Raw genomic sequence first — 17,852 nt, forward strand, 5'->3', positions numbered from 1 at the left:
TATAATGAAATACTATTTGAATATAGTTAAGGCTTCTTGTTGCAAATGAATTCTGCAACTCTTGAATAAAATAACTCTCTGCCAGTTTACAGTCTTTTCTCCTTCACTAGAACTCACACTACCGATTGTGAGGTCGCTGTCTCTATTTCTCAAACTCTGTTATCTTTCTCTCCCTCTCACATACAATCTCTCAACACACTATTTCACTCTAGGATGTTGCCTTCTCTGCCACACCTTACTAGTTAGGTTCAACTGTCAGACTATGACACTACCAGTAGAATCCTCTCATCGGTTTGCTTGCACACTCACACTGCAACTTTTCTCATATCACCTTCTAAAGTTTTCTCCTCACTCACTCTTACTTCCCTTGACTTTTCAATCTTCACAGCATCAACATCTTTCTGTCTGGAGCTCTCATCTCTTATCAGGTGATTTCCTGCCAAAATGCAATTCAAAGTTTTGACCGTTAGGGTTTCCTCACCATCTATGAGGCAAACCAAATCCAATCAGATCCTGCACGATCTAATCACCTTGATGTCCATTTTTTTATCTTCGCCATTTGCACGCCTTTTTAAAATACTTTTTCCAGATAAGGGAAACACGATCCATTATTTGGATCTACATCTATCAAACTGCTATTAATATCTCTATTGTTTCCTTCTCGAGGCATTCTTTCAATCTGTTCTTCTTACTTCAATCCAGGCGCCAACCGCTCCCTGATCTTCCTCTATCATTCCTTCTTCCTCGAGCTGCAATCGATCTGATGCAATCCCGTGATTCATGGCTCCTTCATTAATGGTGATTATCTGTTTCATCCAGCCTGTCGATGAAGCTTCACCAACCACACCCTACTTGACACCTCAGCTCCACATGACATCACACCAATCAAGACATGACCTACCAACACGCAGTCAGTCCGGCAAACACATCTCGGTGAAACCCTTTGCTGATAGAGTGTTCTTCTTCTGTTAACCAGTAGAGCATCCCATACCAGTAGACCTTCATTCTTTATGCTCATTGGATCTCCATCAAGCTAGTTGACATCAATGACAACTTAGTGCCAAAATGCCAATAGTTAGTACCCAAATTGATTCCCCAAATGGTAAGACCAAAATATAGACCCAATAAAAAATAAGGAAAAAGGTCAAAAATGAAAAACCTAAAATATTTGTTCGCAATGCAAAACCCTTATTTCCTAATGCATTAACTCATATCCTTGATGCAATTGTAATAACCATTCATTTGAATACTCCATTACCAAATTATAGCACATTTAACATGGCACGAGTACTTTGTCAAATCCAAGTAAAAATTACTTTGGTAAAAGCCATGATAATCCCCAAACATAGACACATGCCTGTATCATTCATTGGAGAAACCCAAGTTCTAGCTACTTAGCCTATACAAAGCCTTGGTGGCTTGAGCTCAATAAAATACAAGTGATGGCTTCAAAATCTACATTAAAGACAATTGTTAATCTAAATATTTACTTGGGAACCACAATGGAAAATAACCCATAAAATTTTAACCCTTCTTTATGTTGTTAGTGTGAATGAGGTTATTTATTGACTAGTCATTAGTTGGAACCTATTGACATGTTTATGTTAACTTAGGTCCTAGTTGTCATTTTCTAGAAGTTAGTTATAATGGGGCCATGCTCACCTCATTTAATTTTAGACATGGGAATTTTAATTTATTTGCATTGAGAATTTAATGTTTGTATCAAGGGTAGTTGTCATACATCATCACACCTTCCCTATATAATTAAGGTTTTTTTACATTGTAATATATCGGCTCTTACATGATTTTTATATCTCAATATTAAATAAATGCATTCTTATTATGCAAGTTATATTTGTATTCTCTCTCGTGGAAGCTATTTTGGCCTTGAAAGATTTCTGAGTTGGTGTTGAGGAGTCACCTATCTACTTCAACATGGTATTAGAGCTCTAGTGATACAAACATATTATCAGATTTGAGAGTCATCATATGGATTCAAGATATCACTTGGTGCATTTTGGGGTTTTATTGACCTCATAGTTGAATCTATAGCATTGGAGAAAGTTAGAATTGGCTTTTGTTTCATCAAATTTTGATATATTTTTCTAGATCTATGAGGGTTTTCAATTAAAGTTTTAGTTACTAGATTCAAGGGCAACTAAAATTTTGGGGCACATTAGCTTAATTTTAACATTTCAACTATGTCCAAAATGCCTGAAAACTCTAGAATCAACTACCAAATTGTCAAAATTGGACACCTTGACCTTGACTGTATGGATAGGTGGCAGGTGGTAGAAAAAATCTCCTCCCCTGCATCGAATTTGGCATATTCTGAAGATTTTTGATGTTATTATGGCATTTTTATGGCATAATCCTTTCATACACAAGATTCCTATGATTTTTTGCATCATTCTCTAGATGGTACTATCAACTTGGTCAAGCATTCATTTTGTTAGGTACATAGTCAGGGTTGCTCAAAATATTTTGTAGACATGGTACATATCATATCACTTTGTCGATTTGATCAACAAAACATTTATGATGGTATGAATGCTTTTCAAAACTCTTCTTCATCAATTTGTGGTTTTAGTGTTTGTTCATCATTTTGTCTATGTGTGATTTGGTTTATGCTTTATGTGCGCCTGTGTGCTTGAGGTTTCTACCGCAAGTTCTATTGGTATCTAGGGGCTTAAAGACCTAGGTGGTATGACCTGTGGCCCACCACCTTCACGCCATCTCTAGCATTGCCCACCCTAGTGGTGCCACCGCTGCTCATGGTGGGACCTTTTTTCCCCTATAGTGATAGTCAAATGGGTGACCAGGGGCTAGCTCCTTGGCCCCTATTTTTGGTTTTCTTTTTTTGCAATAATACTCTCGATGGGATAATTGAAACATATTTTTCATATGGAGTGTTGGGATTGTCAAAATTTGTAGTAAACTTTGCTAGGTCAATTGTCTTTCTCCTTTGCTTGAGTTAGGGTTTAAATTTTTTGCCTAAGTGTCAAAGATTCTTCTTTGTATGGGTTTCCTTTCCCTTTTTGTTCTAATCCTTCATTGACTTGCTAAGCAAGTTACCTAGGTTATTAGTTATGACCTTGATTCATCTGTATCGTGTATTTATTGGCCTCTTTGTGTTAGTGTGTAGAGTGAAAATAGAATCGAGTAGACTAAAACCTAATCCCACTCTCATTTACACATTGGAATATGAAAGAGCCTAAGGAAGTGATTCACTTTTAACTTTCTCTTGTGAAATAGAAATTAAGGAATAATTTTAGGGTTTCTATTCCTTTGTTGATATGAAATGGCTCAATGAGTTAAATGTAGGTGTAGACACGTAAAATTAATATTTAATTAATTTAATCTTGTCAACATAATTAATTGATTTAATTGTGTTATCCTTATTCCTCTCAGTGTTAATTAAATCCAATTTAATTAATCCTATCACTATTGTCCAATACTTAATTTATCAAATAAATAAATTATTTCCTAATTCTTCTAAAGTCCCTCCAATAATTATTTCCTCTAAACCCACTCAATTAATTAATTTTAATTAATTAACCTATTCATGTGATTTCTACAAATCACTTTTCCTAACCCCACTCAACCTAATTAATCCTTCTATAATATCTCATAATCATGCTTATCATTATCCTCTAATTTTTAACTCCCACACATGTCACATCAACATTGAGTCTCTCAAAGAAATTCAAATTTCTTTCAATCCCTCAATGCATCCTTATTTTCGAATTTTCAATTCCTCATTTTGAAATTCAAATTTCCTTTCCCCTCTCTTCTCAAGGAATTTTATATTCCTGTTTATTTTCCCAAGGCACCCTTGACCCATGCCTTCTATCTCAAATCAATCTCAACCCTCCATAAGAAAATCGATCTTGGCCCTTCATTGGCCTCATCCAATCTATAAGTTGGATGATCATTTCCTCACAAAGGATCCACTTCTTATAGCATCCTCATGCTGCCCATTTCTCTTCTATCTTCCTCCTATCATATCCTCATAATCTTTCAATCATCTAATCCAATTCATCTCATCTATCCTCATCATTCAAATCCAATCCAAACCTATCTTGTTGAGCACTTGGAGAGCATTCCACACACCCATTAAGGACCAATCCACTCAAGTGAGGAAGGGGCACATTCTTCACTTCACCGAAGGTCCAATCCAAAGGAGAAGGAAAGATAGCAAGGTATAAGTGATTTGTTTCATGTTTGAATGCTTTATTTGCATACTAACCATTGGATCTTACATTTGCTCATTTTCCCCTCTTCAATAGGATGCAAATAAACTAAGCTAGTGAAAGTATAAGAATAACTAAGATAACAATAAATAATAGATAAAAGAAGAACTAAAATTGAGATACAAATTACAGAGCTAGAAAGGGAATTTTGATGTGCACCTGTCACCAAAATCTAAGCCTAATTGAGTAGGTCCAGTAGGACTAGGCTACTAGGCACTTTGGTCCATGTTATTAAACAAGGACAAAAACTTAGAATCTGTAGATTGAAATGCCTAAAATATGAACTATGAAAAATTGTCACAGAATGAGGAGGACTATAGTGTTAGGAACTTTAGTTTAAAACCAGAGCACTAGGCACTCCAGTCCTAGTGGTCTAGGTCGTGATTCTGGATTTAAATTTGTAGTTGCACCTGTAATCTAAAAAAAATGGTGTGTAGGCAGCTATATAGGGTTTTCCCTTAGTCAAACCCCTTGTTTTTGTGATTTCCACCTCCACAAATAGCCAGTGTACTGTTGAAAAGTGTGTGTACCCTAGAATCTCATTTTTTTGTAAGATCCTAATGAGGTAGATTGCAAAATAGAGTTCTACCCTATGTTTGGAGTAAAAACCCTAAATGAACATAATGTAAATGCTTCAAGTCACAAATGCAATATGGATCTAAAGCACTAATGCAAATATGAAAATGAATGATATGTAGATCTGAAAACTCACATAGAGATATGAAAATAACATGAAACCATACCAAACCCTAAGGGAGAGGTACAAGCCAATCAACAGTGGTGATCTCCTTATTATTCTTCAATATCTCCAAAGCTTCCATCGATGATGAAAAACGTTGATGAAGAATTGATGAATGATGAATTTGTTGATTGTAGACTCCACATAAAACGTGCACTTTCACTTCATAAGTCTCCTTCAATTGCTAGAGAATGGATCCTTCAAATGAGGAAAGGAAAGGTTATATATATGAAACCCTAACTTTATTTTTGATTATGGGTCGAGCTAGAACTGATAATATTTTACACAAAGAAATATTTAAACATTATAATACCGCCAAAACATGATCTAAAGAAGTTTTTAAAATGCAAAATGCAACACACTAAGGTGGGTGCTAACCTAAGCGTGAAATTGGACAACCCTAATTAAGGGTGTACAATTTATGATGCTACATTTAGCCCCCACTTTAGTAGTCATATAACACTACATGCATATGCAAACTAAAGTACAAAAAAGTAAACATCCATGGGAAAAAAGATATGTCCATAAGGTGTCGAATGAAGCCCCTAGTGGTATCTGCAGTACAACGTTAGGAACCGCATCCTACAAAATCACATTGTTAGTTTAGATCACAAAATCACCTAAATGCTTACTAAGAGTGATGAAATTTAAGGGTAGCTATATGCCCCCATGTTTCGGCTTGCTAATTAGTGAGTTTAAATAGGGTATCATGTTTACCACATTGAATTGTGAAAAGAGTTGAAGACAAATTCTCACAACGAAGCTTTATACAAGACCAAAGCAAGTTGAGAAACATTTGGTAAGGAAGCAATCACAATTCTAACACAATCAACAATGAAAGAATAAGAGTTGTCTATCTGAAGATATGAAAGGTTAAGGAGAATATGCAGAATTAGGGTTTATGAGAGAATAGCTTAAATAGTGAAATTGGCACTATTCATTTTGCTTATTCACTTTTTGCAGAAGAGGAGCCTTCTAGTCACAAAAGTTTCCACCCTTGTTGAATACTATGCTCAACAACCTTGTGAAACATCGAAACAACCTCCAAAAGTGGGACCTTGTGCATGTGAGGTTGAATCTCCGAAGAACGCTGAATTCATTTCCAATCAGGGTGAAAACTTTTGTGACAACAATTTTTGGCACGCTCGGTGGGACAAGTCTTTAAAGCCTTCAAGAAAAATCCATTCACCTGACAGTTCCAATCCAAGCCACTTGTTGGGAATTCAAAATTTTGCCAAATTTTGAAGACCCGGGCTCAAAGTTTTAATTGTTGCATTCAGAATGTCCTTGCAGAACAAGCCTAAGTAGCTCAGTTTATGGGCTCATATTTTTGCACCAGTGAAGTATCATGTAAAATCCTCTTAGGAGATGGTCAAGCACCTTAAAAAGATGCCATACATTTGTTTGCATCTTCCTTGGATCAGTTTTGACAATTTTGTGAATTCTCCTTTGGAGGTCCAGAAGTTGGGGTTGTTGTTTGCATATGTTACACTTTTCCGAGTAGCCCACTTTCAGAAATTATATCTTTGCACTAGTTGATTTTTTTAGCTAAACTGAGAGTTGTCCATGATTCTCTTCTATTTTTTGAAGCCCAATGAATCCATCTGCTCAGTTTTCAAGGTTGATTCTTTTTGCAAAAAGTTTAGTTTTGCAAACTGGACAATGTCAAGCAACAGTTTGAGACCAACTTTGTGAATTTTCAATTCACGCCCAATTGATCTGCATTTCAAAGTGGTTGTACCTCGTGATTCTCAGTAAAATTATCTACCAAATCCCAAGTTTGTGGCCCCCCGACTCATCATTTGATCAGTTTTTGAAGCCCATTCCAAAGACACATTTTTTCAGGGTTTCTAAGGCAGCTTGTTCAGTATTTTTCAGAGAAGGCAACTTCAAGGGTGAATAATTTGCACATGTGACCTAATCAGGTCAAACCCTCTTACACATGTGTTCGGGGAATGTTAATCTACCAATGTGCCAAGTGGCGGCCCTTGGAGTGATGGTTTGATATTTTTTCAAATCAGGGTTTGAAGACTACTAAGGTTGTTTAAACAAGTTCGGATTTAGAAGAGCTTGAGTAAGCAACTTTGCAGATTAATAACATTTGCCTCGGATGTCATAATGACAATATGTCAAGTGCTCTGGATTCTCAGTTTTGTAGTCTATCAGTGAGCCAGCTTTTAGGGTCTGATCAGGTGTTTTGATCAGTTTTTGAAACTAATTCTGGAGGCTACTCAGGTGTTTTTGGCAAGCGTTAAAGTTGAAAAAATGTCAAATCTGGTGATCCAAAACTTAAATTCTCATTTCCAGAGCATTTCCAGTCAGTGAACTAAAGCATATTGAGCAAGTTAGTTGTTTAGGAACGAAAAAAAAAATTGTCAGACCCACTTTGGGACCTAACTAGAGCCATGACCCGATGAAGATTCAGTCAGTGCCCACTAAATCAAATAAGTATTATTTAAATTATTTTTAATTTGAATAATATTTGATTTGATTTGATTGGAACAGAAATGAGATAATTATAGCATTCACTCATTTTAAATATGGTTTTATTTAAAAGGAAAAAGCCAAACTAACAGTAGTGCTAGCCGTGCTAAATTTACTCAAATCACTTCCATGGTGATTTAAATTTTCAAATGTTTTATTTCCACATGGTTGGCGGGCCCGTGAGCATGAATGAGGCGGGAAATAGAATTTATCTCTCATTGGAAAAATACCGAGAGCAAATAAAATCCTTGAATCATTCTATAATTATTTAAATATTAAAGTGCAAAGTTTTCTTAGTGTTAAGGAGGTGGGCCCGTAACAAGCAAGAAAGCTCCAAAGAAGTTTTGATCTCTTATCCCACGTCATAAAATAAGCTACCTAGGAAGCACATGAGATAAGACTTGGAGAAAAGAAAATATTCTCCTCTAACCCCACGAGTAACAAAGATGCTGAGCGAAATGGTGCGGAAGAAGTTTTGCACGGGGAAGGGGATTCATTCACTTATCTCACGGGGGTCCAAGGGCATGCAGGTTGAGTCCACAGGATAAGAAATCGGGAAGGACACAAAAAGATTTTATCCCGCATAACTGATGGTGAGGCGAAAGGAATAGTGCGGGATATAAAACAAGAGCTGCAAGCAGCGAAGTTCCTGTCGGGAGTCTTTGCTTGGGTTTGGGCATTTAGTCTTGTGTTGTTTCTTGCAGCACGTGTGCTTTCATGCAAAATCTTGTGAGTTCAAACTCTCCAGTGTTAGAGCCATGATTCAAAATAACCTTTTAAAGCAAATCTTTTAAGAGAATTGATTTTGAGAACCTTGACAATCAAGACAAGTGCAAGAGCTAGGTAGATAACCTTAAATAACTTCAATTCTGCCATCTAAACAGAAAGTCACACAAAAAATAATATTAATTTACTGTGTGAAAAGTAAATAAAAAGTCACATCTAAAAGCCTGTTGAGCTAGACCTAAACAAGTCACTTGTCTGTATGTGATAGATCTGAATTCCGAACATCATAGAAATATAAGAAACAAATGCTAGTTATGTGTTTTGGCCTTTCCAAAAGATGTCCAGAAATATTAGAAGAATGAGGTTTCACAAATGCTTCGAAGCCATAAATCATGGTGGGTTGTATATGTCAAAAGAGCAAAGCATAAAACAACTTTTGGTAGCTTCGATTTCACAACCAAATGAAGTGACAAAATTAAAGAACAGAATCGAGCAAGAAATGATTAATTGGGTGCTTAGACAGAACACTACAATACAAAGAAAAACGAGGAAATGTGTCTATATATTGGCATATATTCCTTGAGCATATTTACGTGGAATTGAAATTGAAATAACTTGTCCTGAACATTGTTTGTCAATTAACTGTGTACAAAACTAGTAGTGGTAATGAACTGTTTAATTTTATTCGCCTTTTCTCATTCAATTTCTTTGTAGACTTTTCTGGCTGGTCTGAACTTCTTTGTAGGCTTTTTGGGCTTTCTGATTGTGTTTTTGTGATTTTTTTGAGCTTCTGCATTCAAAGACCTGCAAAATGCAACCGAACATGTATCATTATTATGTACAAAAACATTTATGCAAAATGTGGGAGCATAGACAATAACCACAAAGTAATACAAACATTATATGCCAAAGGAGAATGAGGCCATTATAGGTTTCTATAACAAAATAGTGAAATGTACAAACGATATATGTAATAGAGTCAGAATTCAAGGGATCTATGAAACTATAGATGTAGTGATCATTTATGTAAAGAAATTAAAGAAAGCAAAATGATAACCGAACATTCTTTTCTAACAAGGACTGTAATAGTCTAAAGTGTAATGTCAAAGCAAAAACAAAACAATATTGTGATAATTGCAAACTGGGAGAACATTGATATGTAAACAATGAATTTGTTGAGGAGGCTTTAAAAGCTTTCATGAAAATCGAATTGTCAGGTGTGAAGCTGAATTTTTTGCCAGCCTCCTCCCTACCTATGCGAAAATGGTAGCTTTGGAACAGTGCATATACATCTATCAAAGCATAATGGTGGGGATATTTTTATCAGGCATTATTGTTGGAAATGAGCTAGACATCTATGCAAAATGGGTAGTTGAACTATTTGACAGTATCCATCAAAGACATGTACCTGAACTGTGTGACTTATTTGATAAGATTTTTAATACAAAAGTGTTGGTTGTGTTGGTGTCAATGACTAGATGGATTATGTTGTGCATTGTAGAAATCACCATGGTTATATTCTTGCCTGGTACAAATGCTACGTTAGAAGAATCAAAAGAGGGGAAGCATTTTACAGTTGCGAGACAATTAATTGGATCATGAATGCTATGTTATATGTTGATGATGTAGAATTACTTAGCAGAAAAGTAAATTTCAGAGAACAGCTCTGACAAAACTAACCAAATAAAGATCTAAAAGGATTCATTTTCAATGGTTTGCATGAACTGTGAACCCAACTGTCACCCAGGTTTTTCCAGGTCAAAGTTATTGGGTTTAATCTACTTCTAGGCTAAAATATGCCCCAATGGTCATGAAATTATAAATGTTCTTTTTAGAAGTGGTTAAATGATTGTCAGAGGAGTTAAATAAAAAAATCAACTCAAGAAAGCCTTTGCTTTCAAAGTAGAGCAACATGAAAAGCTGAGAGCAGAGGATAAAAAGACAGTCTACAACTGAGAGACCTAGATATGCAGAGAAGAAAATGCAGTCTTAAACAAGTTGAGAGTATTAATCTCAATGCTAGGGCAGTGGTAATCTTTGTTCTAGTGAAATGATCAGGAACAAGATATTAATCATGACAGTCCATGTAGTATTATTTGTTCTTCAAGTTAAAATAGTCATGGAAGAGTCATGATAGTAAAGTACTCATAATAAGAGCATTCAAGAAGAAGCAACCCTAAAGCAGTCTCAATGGAGCCTCAATTATCAAAGACTGTGATTGAATGATCATAGTCATAAAATGTCAAAGACTTAGAGAAGCTTTTGGCTCTGAGACAGAGCTACCAAAAACCTGACAAAAGACAAAACAAAGACCTCAGGAATTGGAGGAACATAGCTTACATCAATAGAAATGTATAGTGTAAATGTAGTCAATGCACAAGAACAATAGTGCACGGACAGTCATGCATGCAAAGAGCAGAGTAGTAACACGATGAGCAAAGCTTGTCACAATAATCCAGGGCAGTCTCATGCATAAATATTAGAGAATACATATTCAATGACAAATCTGAGATAAAAGAAAGGGGATTGTGTTTGAAGGAAGACAGACATAGTCCAGTAATGTAGAGATATTAAACACAGTCATAACAACATTCGTAAAGCAAACAGTCCATGCAAATTAGGAAGGCAATGTTTAGACAGAAAATAAGAGTGTTTACAATCCCAGGTAGAGGTATACATGAATATCACTATCAAGGTGCAGATGGATAAGATGTGGTATTAAAAGAACACAACGAATTAGGACAGTCATGATTTTTGAGGAGATGAAGAGACATAGGCATCAAAAGGAAGACTCTAAACACAACCTACTAGAGATTGGAGCTACCATACAAGTCATGGTTTCATAACTAGGCCGATACAATAGACATCAAGCCATTGACACTGTTATAGTAGTCATCAAAGCATTAATGCACTATCTAACAGTGAAAGATAAAAACACAATGATATGAAAGTGCACATCAAAGGAGTTGTGCCTTGTCTATAAATTGGTTACCTTGGGAGGTAAGTGGCTGTGAAATGATAATGTATTGAATGTCCCAAGACAAAGACAGTGAGCTTTTGAAGACCTTGTCAAAAGAACTTAAGGATCATAATCACAGTCAAATAATTCATGACTGTCTAAAGGGGAAAAAAGTGTTCATGACTGTCTTGTAATAAAGATAATCATATATATCGCTTAGAGTCACAACTACAATGTTTTGAATATGGATTAGAGTCACAACTATAATGCATTGTATATGCAATCACAGTAAGCACACTCATATAAGACCACAAAAAATGATGGAATCGACATCGATGTTGTACAGAGTATTCAAAAAGCATATTAGATGCTAGTACAAAAACTTTGGAATAGTAATAGTAGCAATTGAATGGTCTCATCAATACCCAATAATTTAACCAAACTATCATCCAAACATAATGCTACAAACTTGATAATAAATCTTAAAGTTTTGGGGAGTACCTTGATAAAAAGTATTTGGCTGGGCAAAGCGTTCTTTCATATGGCAATTTGCTCTCATAGACTCTGCAGTTTTTGCACAACAATTGATTTAGAGAAAAAATATTATTCTTAACTTATTAAGTCATGTTATTTTACAAATAATGATATTTAGAAAAAGTGGGTTTGAGAATGTTACATCGTTGTTCTCCTTAGCAATGTCAATAATAGAATTGTTCATTGCAATTGTGAATTTTGCATGCATTTAAAATTTGTGCATAAGGAAAACAATTTCTGACATGTCTTTTTTGTAATTTCAAACGACAGTAACTTAAATCTAAGAACAGTGTTTCAAATTTCAGCATTTTTTGCTTTTCTAAGAAAATTTGGCTATCATTTTAAATTACCGGCAGCCATAGTTGTTCTGGTTTGGTAAAATTAGGTAGACAATAAACACTTTTAACGCAATCTTGTTCAACATTTTTAGTTGCAGATGCCTGAGATTTCGAATGGCTTCTTTTCTGCTCTTGGAACTTCTAAATTCTGACAAAAACTGACCACCGTTCATCAAGCAAGACAGGCGCATATTCTCTGCACAAGCAAGGGGATATATGTAGTTTATTGATGGTAATAAGATCAGATCTCAAGTCATCAATGATAGTTTCAAATCTCACAATCAAGCATACAATATATTTTTCTATCTAGTATACATCCCTTTAGCCCACTTGAGGATTGCTATTTCAATTTATGTAGTGGCAACTAATTGAGGCATGCTACAAAAATTACAGATAAATGTGGAATTGTACCTAACATTAAAATATACATTTACAGAATAGGAGTGTACGGTTTACAGGTCTTTGTAAAAGGAGTGAATTTTCAAGTTCACAAGTCTTTGCCCCATTCTGAAATAGTAAGAGTATAATGTTATACTGGCACATAAGTGGCTCATAAAAAAAAAAGAGCAAGCAGATATAGGTTTTATATAAATAAATATTTAGATCTGAAAAAATCTGACAAAAGAAAATGAAACCTTGTGGTTGGCTGGAAACCCAGATATATTTTAGCAAAGAAATATTAGGGGCTCTCAATGTAAGGACCATGGTAACCAAATATGTTGCAATTTCTTCAAATATTTGGTGCCCTCTAGAGGAAAATAATATGTGCAAGGTAGCGTTTCGAACATTATAGAATAGAATGTGATACTTGTAACAAAACCGTTGCAAGGTGCTTCCATAAAACAAAGACTTTAGTTAAGCTATGGGAAGAGGAAGATAAATAGGAAAAGAAAAACTAAATAGAAATCTGCAGCACCAAAAGAGCTTACAAAGGAAAAATAAATGAAAAAAAAATCTTAGCCTTGTCAAGCTTCAGGGTCCTGAAATTTATTGTGCAGAAGAGAAAAGATGGATAATTTATGGCAAGTAAGGTTGTGGAGGTATCCTATCAGTAATGCACTCTTTCTCTTAATCTGCAAATGCTGCTGATTAGAAAGCTTGACTTTGATGGCAACAAAAACCATAGTTCAAACATTGACATGCAAAAAAAAATATATATATATATAATCATAATTTGCATGCAATCATGATCGCAAAGAAAACAAAACTAATGAAAGCTTTAAAAGTAATCTGCCTATGTCTATTACAGTGAGAAATTAAATGGCAAGCCTCCTTTGAAATAGGATTTCACAATTTTTAAACATAACAAATGATCTTTGCCTTGAACGAATCCCTAATATGAGATTTAAGATGACTCCCAATGAAATTATTGGAAATGTCATGCCTTGTAGCCAGTAATATTTTGACAACAATAACACACATAGGACCAACGTCTAGATTCCAAAACAAAAAACAAAACATGTTGAAACATGGCAAGTGACTATCTCAAGATTTTGGCCAAAGTCTCTTACTTGAATGATGTCGATCAACATATTTACCGGACAAGAGTCGAACCAAGGGACTTGTGTGAGAGATGAATGCACTAAGGCCAATTCTGGCGCATGATCAAAAGCGAAGCCTGGGGTTATCAACGTGTCTCGAAACAAGGTTAAGGGGGAGTGCAGAAGCAGACCTGAAATGGTACTAGGGCAAAAACATGACTGAGAAACGTAGCCTGTGGAATGTAATAATGGCAAAATTGAAACCCTAATCGCCCCCTGTCCATGCTCCAGTGGCAGCCTGGAAAAAATCAAAGGTCAGTCATATATTCACATTTTTATATGCAAGATTGAAATAAAATTTACGAGAGAAGAAGATTTGAGCAACGTTAATACCAATTCATGGTAGGAACTGTCATACCACACCTGTCATTTGCAAATGAAAACCCTAATCGACAGCTGTGTAGTTTGAATCCATAATGCATGCGATCTCGCCAAATGTTGCTTTCAATCGGCAAGTCTCTTCCCAGCCATATTTTTCTACCGACTGCACTCTGCAAATTTTCATTTCGGCGGCTCTTGCAACTGCCTCTGGACCTGTGCGTTTTCTTCCATTGAGAAGCGCACAATCTTTTGCAGACCGTGAATAACGCCAATCGTTAAGTGCCACAAAATTTGCTTAAAATATTTTGCTTAAATGATATGCAAGTTGACCCACCTAACATTAGCCTTGCCAATACTGATTTGTGATTCACCCATTGCAATTGCATTAATCACCAGTTAAAAAAATAGGCCTCCGCTATAGTCCCTGCCGACAGGAACTAATAATTTCGATGTGCAGAGGAAAAGACACACGCAAGATAAAATGCAGCCTGCGTAAAATGAAATTAGGGCAACCAAGAAGTTGCCTGCAAAAGGAGGAAAACATTTGAAAACGTTTTTAGGGGAAAACAAAACAAAAAACGTATGATTCAAAAGATGTATTTTGAAGAAGCCGAAAGGGATGTCGTTGAAACCCCATGGCTATGGGATCACTTCGGACGTAGCATAGAAGGACCTATGCAGGAAAGATTACAATGGACTGTAATTCGTCAATATCCAAGTTGCTCATTTTTGTTAGACAAGCAGCTCGACAAAGATGCGATTCAAGTTCTCATGTTCTCTGATGATCGTATTGACACCATAAGTATGGGATGTTAGGTTTGCAGTGAATATATGAACGCTCTGTATGGCGTTGAAAGTGGATGGCACATGAGCAATAATGGGCCACGTTGGGGATGTATATTTTTAGGCATTTGGCGCAATGATAAAGTTTCATGGTGAATTCGATATGTGGGAAAATGTTATTTGAAAGGAAGTTGTGGATAATGGCGGATTTATTGTGATAAGCGATGCATTATCTAGTTTGCCATTTGTGATTGGCCGCCTAATATCATTATCTTATAGCTTTCAAGATCTGGGCATCGCATAAAGGTTCTAGCTTGAATGTGGATACCATTAGGGCTCGAACGAATTGTACAGAGAATACGGCCAGTCTCGCATTCGCCTCCATGACTTGCCATCCCAGATGCTTCAGCATCGATAGAAAATATTGTGGAGTGGGGATTTTTTTTTAAAAACGCAAAGATGAGTCGAGGCATAGATCTAATTGATCCAGCATTGATCTGGTTCGTAATAGGTAGCCAGGGTACTGTTATGGGTTCGTGTGAGTGAGAAGCAGTAGACTCATGTAAAATTAGAAGATTCATGCAGGAAATGTATTGATTAACCAAGGGTAAGCGATCATGGCTTCTGTGTGTACCATGATTGTTATCAATTTTAAATCCTGCACGATGTGTTACACAAACGGTCAAAAGCTAGGCAAGGGATGTGGTAAAAAAAAATTAATATCATGCTCGAAACACAAGATAATGTCAATATAACTTGGCCCCCAATATGTGAGAAGTGAAAGCGGGAACCAGAATGGTTGCACAGTGGAGGTAAAACCACAGGATATGCTAAGGAAGGAAGGCAATGACAAATGACCTTGCAGGCCTTATCAGTGTCAGTGTGTTTATGTTTTCAATGAGCAGGGTAAAAAATTTAAAGATAGTATTTGGAATACTATGATAGATCAAAGATTCAATGAGCATATGAGAGTAAATTATGATGAGGGGTAGAAAAAAAATTTAACTCAAAGTGCAGTTGTTCTAAAGGGGTATTTTTATTTTTGAGAGGGAAAATCACAGCAAAATGAATGACCTTTTTTTCAGTCAAAGATGGGATTTTTGCCATTTTTGGGTCCAAGTATCAAAATTGACTTTCACCTAAAAGGAAAATTTCTATTTTTAGAAGAGAGGGGAAAAGTATGATCTTTTGCAGTCGAGTGGGCAACAAAAAAAAAAAAAGGGAAAACTTTGGCAAGTGAACAAAAAGTGAACTTGACAAGTGCTTGTTATGGCAAATTTTATGATTTTCAACAATCTCCAGTAGGGGTGTAGGTGAAGATTTTGGAAAATTTTGAAAAGAAGAGCTGATTTGAAATGCAGATTTCAAGATGAAGACATGTCTCTTTCGGAGATGCTTTTAGGGTTTCCTTTAGGTCTTCTCTTGAGTGTATATCATTCTTCTTCTATTCAGTTAGAAAAAAAAATTGAATATAATTTCCTCATCATTCTGGAAGCAAGGCTTCCATGTATAGGGTGCAAGTTTTAATGACAATTAGTGTTGTTTTTCAGTTTGTAGTTGTTGTATGGTCTGATTAGTTGTAACCAGACAATCATATAATGAATATTGATCTTTCTTCTTGTTGTATCCAATATGTAACAGCATATTTTATGAAGTAAATAATCAAGGATTACTTACTTTGTCCCAGCAAGTTTGGTGTTTGTTCTAGTTTTTCTTCTCTTCAAAGAATACACTAAGATGCTTGAGAAAAATGATGAAATATGTCTTTTGCATATAGTATCTTTAAGTATGATTGCGGGAAGAACCAAGCTAATGGATGCTAATGTCATGCATTCCTGTTGAGATTTTTGTGGTTACAGTTCAAGTTACTAAGGTGTAAGGTTGCATACTGAGAATAGACTATACTGCCCATACAGATCATGGTTATTGCTTCCAGTTTTCAAAATCATTCCTTTAATCAAAATCTCTTTTTCTTTTTGCATTAGGAATAGGATTAGTGTAGAACCCTTCCCTCAATGAGTGCATAGATGCTTATAAACTAAGGTTATAGCCCAAACCAGGAGTTTATCCATCTCCCTTAGTACATTCTCATTGGGATGATATGATGTAAGTGCAATGTCCTTATTATTTTAAAGTTAAAATTTGTTAGACATTACATAGGTTCGCCCATCTTGGTCTCACAAAGCCAAAAGAGTAGGAGATCTCAGTCTCGTGACTAAGTCTCATTCTATTGGCCAAATCCTTCTCCAAGTTTACTGATGATTTAGTGGCAATTCCTCTAGAACTAGGAGACTGTTGGTTTGGGAACCAAAAAATTTGCGACTCTGCTGGGGAAAGTCTTAAAAGAAAATCTTGTCAAAGCTTAATGGGCTGCCCACGAGTCTCTGGTTAGATGGTTTTCAGTCTGGAATAGTTTATTGCAGCAAAGAAGATTCAAATGACTCAACTGATGAAGAACACTTGGAATGGAAAAATGTTTTGAATAGCTTTCTTTTGTTCAAAATGTGTTCCTCTGCAAGGAGGTGGCAACTTTGTTATAAAAGGACCTAATAAAGAACAAAGAAGAGATCCAGTTGTGAAGGAGTGCTCAATCAAAAGAAAGAGATTAGCTAGTGCAACTTTTTCCAAATATTCTTCTTTTGAGAAGTTTTGTTAAAACCATAAAAGTTTGAAGTTTTGAAATGTTTCCTTATTCAGTGTTGAAGCACTAGTTAGAAGGGAAAGATTTTGTATTTCCAGTTGTCATGCTTCTTTTTGTAAGTTTCAGTCTTGAGTTTGTGTCACAAGAGAAGTGTGTTATGCAATTAAATAGGTTCATTCAAAGGGTATTAATTTTTTTTTTCAATCTTTATGTGTTACTTTTTCTTAATCTACCTTATTGTAAAAGTTATCAAGTATGTGTAGTTGTGATGATTGTATGAGAAGCTTGTAAAGACAAGCAAGATGTATCGTCATTATGCTATCCCAAGCATAATGAATAGTCAACAACTTGAAGAAGGTCGATCTAGAAGGGTGTTCAACCCTTAGAGGTATAGACCTTTGAGTTTTGACAACATTGAGGGGTACCCACATCCCTTCCCCATTGAGTTTAAAAATCAATTGCCTTTGTTTCATGCACAAAAATCAAAATCAGCATTACACCATGTCCAGTCATTCTGTGATTTTATTGAACAC

At 35.7% G+C, this 17,852-nt stretch overlaps 1 protein-coding gene across 2 annotated transcripts; it reads right to left on the reverse strand.

Moving 5' to 3' along the window:
• Positions 1 to 8,681: 8,681 nt before the first annotated feature.
• LOC131071604 (uncharacterized) lies at positions 8,682 to 15,572 on the reverse strand. 2 transcript variants are annotated; one of them, XM_058007512.2, is made up of 6 exons: positions 14,230 to 15,572; positions 13,938 to 14,141; positions 13,706 to 13,812; positions 12,046 to 12,229; positions 11,663 to 11,725; positions 8,682 to 9,006 (listed from the first exon to the last, which is right to left on the reverse strand). In XM_058007512.2, the coding sequence occupies exons 1-6, from the start codon at positions 14,268 to 14,270 to the stop codon at positions 8,898 to 8,900; spliced, it is 708 nt and encodes a 235-aa protein (XP_057863495.2). In that variant the 5' UTR covers positions 14,271 to 15,572; the 3' UTR covers positions 8,682 to 8,897. The 2 variants fall into 2 exon arrangements, with proteins under 2 accessions (XP_057863495.2, XP_057863496.2); XM_058007513.2 differs by lacking the exons at positions 13,706 to 13,812; positions 13,938 to 14,141 and having other exon boundaries at positions 15,007 to 15,567.
• Positions 15,573 to 17,852: the final 2,280 nt, after the last annotated feature.

Source organism: Cryptomeria japonica, chromosome 11 (genome assembly GCF_030272615.1).
Source record: "Cryptomeria japonica chromosome 11, Sugi_1.0, whole genome shotgun sequence".
Taxonomy (NCBI): Eukaryota; Viridiplantae; Streptophyta; class Pinopsida; order Cupressales; family Cupressaceae; genus Cryptomeria; species Cryptomeria japonica.